Here is a 10,679-nt window from a genome sequence, read left to right as displayed (position 1 = left end):
ATCCGTGTGTGTCCTTTCCCTCCGTTTATTGAATTACATCAGCGTCAGGTTAATATAGTAACGTCTCCATATATGCATAGTGGCCAGTTTATCCAGTCTTTGATTGACCTTACATCTGTGCAAAACAATTCCTCATTGCTTGAAGTGATATCCACCTTTATCAAGTGAGTGAGAAACAAAATACAACCATGAAACATGGAATTATCATGTCATGCAAAACTGTACAAATGATTACGAAGCATTATCCTGAAAAAAGAATGAGCATGAGATGAGCACATATAAATGCAATGTCTAAGAAGTTGCTGAAATGCAAAGATATTTTCATTTTACTGGAGGTCTCTAGAAGGTTTCCACACAAATGTCTTTTCCATTGCTGTTGCAGAAACAGAGAGCCAATTAATTGTAAACCTTTTAACAAATTAATCAAACTAACTTGAGTTTCCCACTTTATAGAAGGAACAGAATCTGGTGCACAAATCAAGTCGTGAAGCCTGCATGAGGTGGGACTGTGCCACTCATGATTCAATCAACTGCAAACCGAATAAGGAACAAAGTGAAGCCTGTGTCGCTTATTAAACGCGTGACTTGTGAGAAGTTTTAAACATTTCTTTTTCCACGGATGCCCTTGGAACCACAAGAAACGCAATCTGACAACTACATAATGACAAATGCATCCTGGCATTGTGGGAGCAGATTCCCGTAATAGATTTTAATGGTACAGTTTAACCTTACATTTAATAGCAGTGGTGAATGTTTTAACACTTAACGGGATAAAATGACTGAATTATCCATGAAAAAGTTTTCTGAAAATACATTTTTCCAAGGTAGAAAGAGCCAAACTATGTGGGTTAAGCAAAGTGCGTTGAGTATTTCCCATAGTGTAACATTGATGAAACCATCCATGAACAAAACGAATTGTATTTTGTCTGTCTGCAAATCTCAGTTTACAAATTGGACCAGTTCCACAATTTGGACTTAATAGATTCTAGATTGCAGAAATATGATATTTGTATGCAACCTTGCTGATATTTGTACAGTTTCAGTCAATGCACGTACTGTCATCCCATAAAGCAAAACTGAGACCAAACATGATGCAGATTTTAGAGTTAAAGCACACTTGGCCTGCGTCTCACAAAAATCTTTTTCTAAAAACAAAAAAATATTAAAATACACAAGGCAGTATCGTCTCATAAACCAAAAATAAAAGTCTAAAGGAAATGACGCAACTGAAGCTTTTTAAATGGCTTTGGCGCGAGTATATTAAAATAATTTTGAAAAAAATAAAAGCAATGAGATTTTTTTTCCACATAGTTTATCTCTTCAATATTTCCTTATTATATATTATACTATACTTTTAACCTATGTACATTACAGGTCATGTTGGCTCACGGAAGGTTTGGATTATGTGGAGACTGGCGATAATGACGGTAACGGATTCCAAGACGTCGTCGTGTCAGAAAACCTCTATAAATTCCTACAAATCTAGGACAGGAAGCGATAGATGAGGTCGCCTGATATCTGCGGTCTCTCATCCATTTAGCTGAAGTAACAAACAAATCACTGCACACATCACTTTTAAAAGCAAATAAAAAATATACATCGTTGCATTTTTTAGTGGGATTCTATAATGGAACCATCGTTCCCGTACGGTCCACAGCTGAAGAACAGAGTGAGGGACGTGACAGCATTTTCCTCCTTGAAATGGCTGAATGAGAAATAAATAAAAGTATAAACACCAGTCACGTAAAAATCCAGAATTAACAGAATCCACTTTTTCCTCCAATCAGCTTCTGCGTGTCCTGGTTGCTCAAACATAGTGTTGGTGTGGGTTCTCCTTTGTATGTTCCCCAGTGGTGATCCTTTATGCAAATTAAGTGGGAGGGGTCTGTAGTGCCTGGGTGCGACTCTATGGGAGGGGCAGACTCAGAGTTTGTTGTGATTGGTTCATTGTTGAGTCCATCATGTGTCCCACACCGTGCGGTCTGTGCTCTCCAGTGAGAGGGACTTTGTCTTGTGCGGGGATGCGGGGCTCGGCGGGCTGCTGAAGGTGGAGCTGTTGGAGGCTGTGGAGTGCCGGGGTGAATCAGAGTCCTGAAAAACAAAATCCAAGAAATATTGTAAGAACAGAGATGCTACGTCCAGAATTTAGGAATCTTAGAAAGTAGCTACTATAATCATCTAGCCCTATAGTTTTCCTTCAAAAACACACAAGAAAAAGACGGTATGAAGCCTTTAATTACTTTATCATTTGCAAGTTTGGGGTCAGTAAGATTTGTATTGCTTTTGAAAGTCTCTTCTGCTCACCAAGGCTGCACTTCTTTGATCGAAAATACAGCTAAAACTGTAAAAGTTATAAACTATTTTTACAATTGAATTCTGTTTGAATGTACTTTAAATATAATTTATTCCTGGATTTTCAGCAGAATTACTCGTATGATCCTTCAGAAATATTTCTAATATGCTGATTTGATGCTCAGTAAACATTTCTTATTCTTATCAATTTTGAAAACTTTTTTTTGGAAAAAAAAACATTTTTGTCGAAATCATAACTTTTTTTCAGGATTCTTTGATGTGTAGAGAGTTCAGAGAAACAGGATTTTTTTTGTACCAATGTAAAAGTCACTTTTAATCAAATTAATTCATCCTTGCTGTAAACATTTTTTTTTTTTTTAAATGACTGACCCCAAAGTTTTCAATGGTAGTGTACACATGCAATGAGTCCAAATACTGTGCAAAAAAGGGTGCAACTAAAACCCAATTTACTGGGATATACATTTTAGCAGCTTTGCAGCAGAATTTGGCTTGTAAACATGGCATACTTGGTTCAGAAAAGTCGCTATTTCACATGCCGATCTCAAGAGAATATTAATCAGGATAGTTCACCCAAATATTACAATTCTTTCACCATTTACTCACCTTCATGTCATTCCAAACCTGTAAGACTAACTTTCTTCTGTGGAACACAAAAGAAGGTATTTTGGGAAATGAAAAATATTGTTTTGTTCAGTCAAAAATGTATTGTGTGGACAAACAGTTGAAACACTCTTCAAAACCTTTTTTGTGCTCTGCAAAAGAAATAGTCCTACAAGTTTGGAATGGCACGAGGGTGAGAAATGATGACAGAATATTCCGTTTTGGGTGAGCGATCCATTTAACTCACAAAATATAGAAAGTGCAAAAATGCTAAACTACTCAAATTTAGCATTTTTTGAATGTTTGCATTATATAATATTGCACTTGTCACCCTGATTGAGCTCTGCCATGTCTACAAACCAAAAAAATGGTGGAGGTCCTTTAATCCAGCTGCATTTTTGAGAACAAAGCACTACAAAGTAAATAAAATGAGTTAAATGAACCTTCAACACATAAAGACAAGTGCTCATCTTCAAAAACACTCGTAGCCAGTGGTTCGCAGCTATCAACGCTTCAAAGCAAAGCTGATTTCCACACTCTAAGGCTTGAATTGCACTCTTTGCAAGTATATGAACGCAAATGCTTCAAGCTAAACAAGCTCGCAACAAGATGCATATATGTGTTGCATTCTAAACTTTGCCACAAGGGGCGCTACAGCACAGTGTAGTCTTCTTTTACAAGTTGATATGTTTAGCAATATTCACCTGAAAAACTACACATTTGACATTCATTTTACAGTAACTCTAGCGCCCCCTTGAGTACAAACCAAGCATTTTTGTACTTGCACAGAGTATTTTTCTAGTCCAGCTCTCTTTTCTTCACATAAAGACCCTTGTTTTCTCTAGTGGACACAGGGGGTGGCCAGCAGGAGAGGCATGAAGGCGAAACATGCGAATGGAAGCTTGCCATTCCCAACCGAAGCTCTCTGCTTCACCACAATCGCTAATGGGCAGTGAAGGATAAGTTTGTGAGCTTCAAAAATGGGCAGTGGATCATTGAGAAGCACTCTGCAGGGCTACCTGAGTGTGCGGATGACAGCAGGCGTTTGTGTGTGTGCGCATGTGTATGTTTCACTGCAAACGTGTGACGTTTACCTTCATTTTACTAAGCAGGCTCCTTAAAGCCCTTTTCAGATCAGGGGTCTTCTCCGAGGGGGATACCGCTTGCCACTGAGGAGGAAAGGGCAGACTGAGTGCCAGAATGGCTTCCAAACTTGCTGAAGGAGAATGGGGCGGCCGGGAGGCTCAAAGCGCAGCGGTATGGGGAGATGACGGGTGACATAAGGGGGCTATTAAGGGTGGATTGCTAAGGATTCTGTTGGATGTAGTGGAATGGGGCGGCAGGCATAAAGTGGCGTAAGCAGGTGGAGGGAACAAAGCACTAAGGCTCACTTGCATTTAAGTGCTTTGGGGCAAATTATTACATTGTAAGTGTTCCACCTTTACAGGCCTAATGGGAAGGGATGGGGCAAGCTGGTTTTTCTAAGTCAGGAGGTGTGCAGAAATATCATACAGGTTCTATTAGGACATGAGGGTGAATAAATGATTTTCTTTTTTGAGAAACATAAGAATACACTTTGAGAGGCCATTCATATCCAATTTCCAACTAGGAATCTTATATATACACAATAATTCAAATAGCACAAGATAGCATAAGCCTCATATTTATTCATCATGGATAACATGGCTTGCTGATCATGTGCCGTGACGTCCCTGCATAGTGCATATTTGGCTTTGATGTGATGAGGTAATGAAGATACCACTGTTCCGATTCCTCCTACATCATGACTCACCTCTCTATCAAACTGAGAGAGCGGCGCTTCGCCCACGTCCATCCCCCCTCCTGATGACAGCGAGCTCTCGGAGGGTGACGTCATGGTCTGGCGTTTAGAGCTGTAGCTGCTGCCCGATAGCTCTCTCCTCAGAGCGCTGCCGTTCTGAGAGGAGGACCCTGATAGAGAGGAGAAGAAAGAAATTAGTTGGGAATGAAACGCACAGAATCTGATAACTGACACATGTGTACTTACGCATTCCTAGGCCACTGCTTGCGCTCATGGATCGCCCAGGTTCGGCTCGGTTTTTGGTGATTGAGGGGATACTGACGGAACCGCTGAACCCGGCTCGATTGTCCTGAGCACGCACATTCTACAGGTTACACAGAGAAACACCACACACACACACACACACACACACAGAGAGCAGGGACACACAGACATGCAATGAGTGGGACAAACATGACTCGATGAAAACAAACTATGGGATTCAATATTGAGATCTTTAAGATGACATGTTGCTATCCACATATACATCAATACTGCATGCATAAATAACCTTTGACACACCCATGAATGTAGAGACTGGAGAGTTGTTTGATGAGATATGCTTCTGTTCAGAAGTTTGGGGTCAGAAAGATTTTTGAATGTTTTTGAAAGAAGTTAATTATGCTTGCCAAGGCTGCATTTATTTAATAAAAAATAAAGCTGAACAGAAATAATGTGAAATATTATTATTACTATTTAACAGTTTTCTACTGTAAAATATTTTTTAAATGTAATTTATTCCTGTGATGGCAAAGATGAATTTACAGCAGCCATTACTACAGTCTTCAGTGTCACATGATGCTTCAGAATCATTCTAATATGCTCATTTGCAGCTCAAGAAATATTTCTTGTTGAAAACAAGAAGCTGAGCTACTTAATATTTTTGTTCTTTCTTCAAAAGAACAGCATTATTTTGAAACTGAAAACTTAATATCTTTACTGCCACTTTTGATGTATTAAATCAGTCTTTACTTGATAAAAGATTTTTTTTAATTACTGATCCCAAACTATTGAATGATAGTGCACAAACCAAAAGTGGAGGGACTTGTTAAATAACCAGAAAAATGAGGTTACAAAAGCATGAAAGGGATATTTGGAGTTCAACAGAAGTTAAGCTCAGTCAACTCAGCATAATACCACAACAAAAAAATCCCTCGCTCATTTTCTTTGAAAAAAGCAAAAATTACAGTTACAGTGGGGCACAATATAAGTGAAGGAATTTAAAGCAAAAATGTTGAAGTTTAGAATTTTCTAAAGACACATTTTTAACACTTTTCTGTATAGTAAAGGTAATCACGTTAACACATTGTGTTTGTCTTGTGGCTTATTAAAACAACTGAAATAAATGTTTGTAACAATCCATATTTTGTCACAAATGCTGTCGATTGAGCTTAATATACTGAACCTAGAATAATGGTGAGCATCTCACCATTGGTAAATCTCTGAGGATCTGCATTCCATCTCCAGGACCCATATGAGCCACATGGTTAAAATTCATAGGATTTGAGATCAACTTGTTCCTTTTCTCTGGATCTTTCAACATGTCCCTGCAAATCACACAGACACAAGTTAATATAATAGCCCTATAATGACTATAATGATATTTCAAACTTAAAAGAAAAGAAAAGATACTGAACCCAGACCTAAAAAAAAGCATACTACAAATGTATCATGAATTTTGTCTGCAATCGTTTTATCAAAAGTACATCCTTTGAAAATGCTGATCAGCTCTGCTTGTATTTTTAGCAACGTAATACACAAATGTGTGTGTGTGTGTGTGTCATTCACCTCCTCTGCTGCAGTCTCTCCTCCTCAGGAATACGGAATGAGAATCGTCTCTTGTTGCTCATACTGCGTACCATCTGCTTCCTGCTGTTATCACACACCTCAGGCACCACCAGTTCGTCCCCCTCTAAACACACACATTATGCATTATCAGACATATTATTCAAATCTAAATTATTCATTACATCAAACAGCACTATTAAAGAAAAATGTTCAAACAACTACACCCAAAGTAAGCTATAATTCTTGCATTTGAATTCTTGCAGTGCCGTTACCTGCAGTCTTGTTTCTGAAGTAGATGAGTCTGACCGTCTCTAGGCCCAGAAGATTCAAAGAGCCATCCATGTTCAACGGCCGGACCTGCACAGAGCCAGTCAAAATGTATTTATTCATTTATAAGATGACTCTTTTTTTTTTTTGTTTTAGTAAACATTCTAATATGTTAATTTGGTGCTCAAGAAACAGTTCTTATTATTATAAAATGTTGAAAACAGTTGTGATGGGTGTGCAAGAGTTCTTTATTTAATATAATTAGTCTACATTTAAAGACTTCTGAAATTGAAATAAGCTAACCTTTTTAAGAGGAATGGTCTGAATCCACTCCATAGTGTTCACATCAAACACATCCACTGCATTTTCACTGTAGACTGACAGGTAGGGGGCATTGTAGCCTGTGAGACGTAAATCATCCATAAGGTCAATCTAACAAAACCTTTTCACAGCCACACCCTGACCATTGTCTTGATTCTCTCTACTCACAGCAGGCGGTGGGCATCGCGGGCCACATCAGCTCCTGCTGGCGCGAGCGTCTGCCATAGGTGTCCACATACACTGCAATTTTGCTGAAGCAGAGCAGCAGTTCTTTATTGGAGATTTCTACTGCACAAAGGGCATCCAAGTTGTCTGCCTTAATAAACCCCAACGTGTTGTCATCTGGGTGAAGTAAGCTGACCGGAATGGCATCTCCATGCAAACTGTAGCGCGTGAAGCCCGCTTGGTAGCCTACACATAATTGCTGGCCGAAGAGCGTCATCCACTGGACAATTCCTGGAGCCTGAGATATAGAAAGAGCTGTTGATGTTGCTGTGTACGCTAGCAAAGATGATCTTTGTGATCAAATGAGTATGAACACTATTTACAATTAGGCTGCATTTACTTGATTTAAAAAAAATGAGAAGGGTTTTGAATACTGTACTTGTATGTCCACCAGATGGCAGTAGCGAGACTTGCTCTTGTTAATTTCGTAGCAGGAGATCTGCCGTTTAATGGCGAGGCAGAAGCAGGTGCTGTTGCGCACCACACCAGACACCAGTGCCTGGCAGTTTTTAGTATCTGCCACCTTATTCTTGTCAATCTCCCTCCCATCGAGCCCCGCCATGGGGACCAGACACACTTGTCGGTTCCTGCCCGAGATGACGGCCATTAAATGCTCTGTGGGCATCAGTTCTACATGATGAACTTTCTTAATGTCACCCACGCGAACGATTTCTAGCAGAAAGAACAAAAATATTCAATGAATGTTGGTCTTGCATCAGTTATTTTACTGGACATACGGTTCAGCAATGGTAGTGCCCTGTTTAAAAGAGTAAAAAAATAAAAAAAAAATCTTACAAATCAAACATTTTTGTGAGTTTACAACTCAAATCAAATCGAGTTTCAAATCAAGAGTTTACAACCTTTAATAGATTTGTAATCAGATGTCTGCTCTGATAAACAGGAAAAATAGGACAAACATTGATTTATCTGCTTTTATTCAAAGAAAGGTAATTCACAAAACTAAAAATAACCATTATCTGTCACTCTGACAGACTGGGTTCTACATTTTCCATAATGCTCCATTTTTATCGGTTGTTGTTTTCATTCTCCCTAAAATTAAGTAAACGTCTGGCATTCCAATGCAATAGACTCATTTTTTCTGTCAAAATGATGGAGAGCATGTCAATGTTTTTAACATTTGGGAATTATAGGAATTTTACCTCAACTACCCTGAAGCGACCTGGTAGCACATACATCAGACTTTCCGAGGTTTAAACCAACAAACGTTAAGTGACCAGTCTAGATTTTTGACCACTCAGCCACAGGCCTTCAGTTTATTGGGCAATGAAGAAATTGCCCAATAAAAAAGGAGGATTAATGAAGGAAGTTTTACCATCTTTGGTGACGTGGATTACAAACAGGCCTTCCTCATTCCCCAAAGCAACCCGTTCATGGTCTAAACAGAAATTGTGACAGTCAAAATTTTTTAATTAAACACTTGGTAAGAGTATCAGTATTTGCTCTTTGGCATAGTGTTGATCTGACAAGACGAGTTTGTGTGTTTTGTGTGTCTCTGTACCTATAATAGCAGCAGTCTGGGTGGTTTTGATGAGAGGAAGGGTGCTGTCATACGCTTCTTTAGGCACATACACAAAGCGCTCCTTCAGCTTGTTTTTCCTCAGGATGCGGTGCAGTTCATTCAGAGCGCACACCCACTTCGTTCTCTCTTGCTCATTGTCGGCTAGGATCAGGATGCATGTCTTCTGACTGGAGAAGGCGGACAGCTGAGATGCTGTTACCTGTGGAATGAACGGAGAACAATGTATAAAAATTTATTCAAAACTGTCTTGAAATGAAATGACTAATGACTGCCTAAGGCTATAGTTACTTCAATCATGATTATTACAAATCGCCCAATTGTTATAATTTGATCTGTGATATTTTGAAGAAACCATTGTGAGAAAAAAATGGTTGATGAAAGAGGAAATTTAAGAATTTAGGACAAAAAATAAATCCCTATTCTACAAAGGCACAATGCAATTATTACACCAACACTGAGACTAAGACAAATGGCCAAAAATGGTTGTGTGTAACAGAACAGATCAAAGTTTTAGAGATCTGCTTTTGGTTATAACTAAATTTAGACAAAATGTGTAGTTACTGCATTTTGTATTTCTATGGCAATAACAACAATATATATTATAATTATACTACAACAATAATCGAAGTACTTTTTACAATATTGTTATTAATTTCCATCTCCCCCTGTACAATATTTGCGAAAAAAATCCAAATGATATTTTTCAAGGTATACGCTACCTTTCAAAAATTTGGGGTCAATTAAAAAAAAAAATAAAAAAATAATAATAATAATAATAAAAAAACACTTTTTTAGCAAAAAAAAAAAAAAAAACGGATAATGGTTTGCACATAAATACTAATTTAATTGTCACAGAAAAATGACAATGTCAGAAAAAGAGATTCTACAGTGAGAAATTACAAATTGTCTGTATGCTCTTACCCTAAAAATACAGGGGATATCCTTCTTGTTAGCATGGATGACATCAGACTCCAAAACAGAGCTGGCAGAAAACTCTTCATCCCTGCTCGGGATAAAAGTGTGTACATGTATAATACATGAAATATTTTACTTAAATATTTGAGCATCACATCTGAATGAAGATCTCCCTCACCTCATGTCAATGACCTGGTTAACTAAAATACCAGGCTGAGCGCCTTTTCCTTCTCCAAGCTCATACAGGAAAAGTTTGAAGTCACATACCACTGCCCAGACCCTCTGCCAACCCCTTTTCACCCCTGTGGGCTTTGGTATCTGGAAAAGACCATCAAAGCTCCATTACAAGTCAGCAAACAAAAAAAAATTTAAGTTTGTGGCCAATACTGTACATCCAGATAAACAGACAACAGTGGAAAAGGTTGTTTCTGAACCCCATAAATAAAACAGAGTGGTCAACAGTGAACGAAATATGAAGAGCAACTCGTACCCTAAGATGGCCCTCATATGCAGTCCCAATGCCCCTCTGAGTGTCAATTCCCAGTTTGCCCTTGGTTTGGTCTGGTGCGACGGGGCACACAGAGGGCGCTTTATCAGCGCAGGTGACGTGACAGGAGAAGCTGCAGACTGTAAGGAGAAATGGAGAACATGGGCAGTGAGCATTACTGAGCATTCTGCCAATAAGGCATCCTTGCATCGGAGAACATTCTATAAACCTGAGAGGTTCACCCTTATTTTTGTTTCCAAACCTGTTTGACTTTAGTTCTTCTGTGGAACACAATAGGGGAAATATTAAAGATTTATGCTGGTTCTCCGTGTGTGTTCCTCAGAAGAAAAAAGGTCATATGGGTCATATCATATTTACTGCTGTCTCTAATACTTTAAACACCC

The 10,679-nt window shown here is 38.6% G+C and overlaps 1 protein-coding gene across 1 annotated transcript in view; it reads right to left on the bottom strand.

The window, feature by feature from the left end:
• Positions 1 to 6: 6 nt before the first annotated feature.
• cdc42bpab (CDC42 binding protein kinase alpha (DMPK-like) b) overlaps positions 7 to 10,679 on the bottom strand; it is a 56,070-nt gene continuing 45,397 nt past the window's right edge. Inside the window, exons 25-39 of the mRNA XM_079374919.1 lie at positions 10,279 to 10,415; positions 9,967 to 10,106; positions 9,795 to 9,876; positions 8,853 to 9,072; positions 8,667 to 8,729; positions 7,713 to 8,005; positions 7,277 to 7,571; positions 7,091 to 7,188; positions 6,793 to 6,877; positions 6,521 to 6,644; positions 6,162 to 6,279; positions 4,940 to 5,057; positions 4,706 to 4,863; positions 4,008 to 4,082; positions 7 to 2,091 (exon numbers count right to left, since the gene is read on the bottom strand). Of these exons, the coding sequence (XP_079231045.1) occupies positions 1,960 to 2,091; positions 4,008 to 4,082; positions 4,706 to 4,863; positions 4,940 to 5,057; positions 6,162 to 6,279; positions 6,521 to 6,644; positions 6,793 to 6,877; positions 7,091 to 7,188; positions 7,277 to 7,571; positions 7,713 to 8,005; positions 8,667 to 8,729; positions 8,853 to 9,072; positions 9,795 to 9,876; positions 9,967 to 10,106; positions 10,279 to 10,415 (2,138 nt within the window). The 3' untranslated portion in view covers positions 7 to 1,959. The remainder of the gene's footprint in view (positions 2,092 to 4,007; positions 4,083 to 4,705; positions 4,864 to 4,939; positions 5,058 to 6,161; positions 6,280 to 6,520; positions 6,645 to 6,792; positions 6,878 to 7,090; positions 7,189 to 7,276; positions 7,572 to 7,712; positions 8,006 to 8,666; positions 8,730 to 8,852; positions 9,073 to 9,794; positions 9,877 to 9,966; positions 10,107 to 10,278; positions 10,416 to 10,679) is intronic.

The sequence above is a fragment of the Barbus barbus genome (genome assembly GCF_936440315.1).
Source record: "Barbus barbus genome assembly, chromosome: 24".
Classification (NCBI taxonomy): Eukaryota; Metazoa; Chordata; class Actinopteri; order Cypriniformes; family Cyprinidae; genus Barbus; species Barbus barbus.
This window is presented reverse-complemented; position numbering and strand designations above follow the sequence as displayed.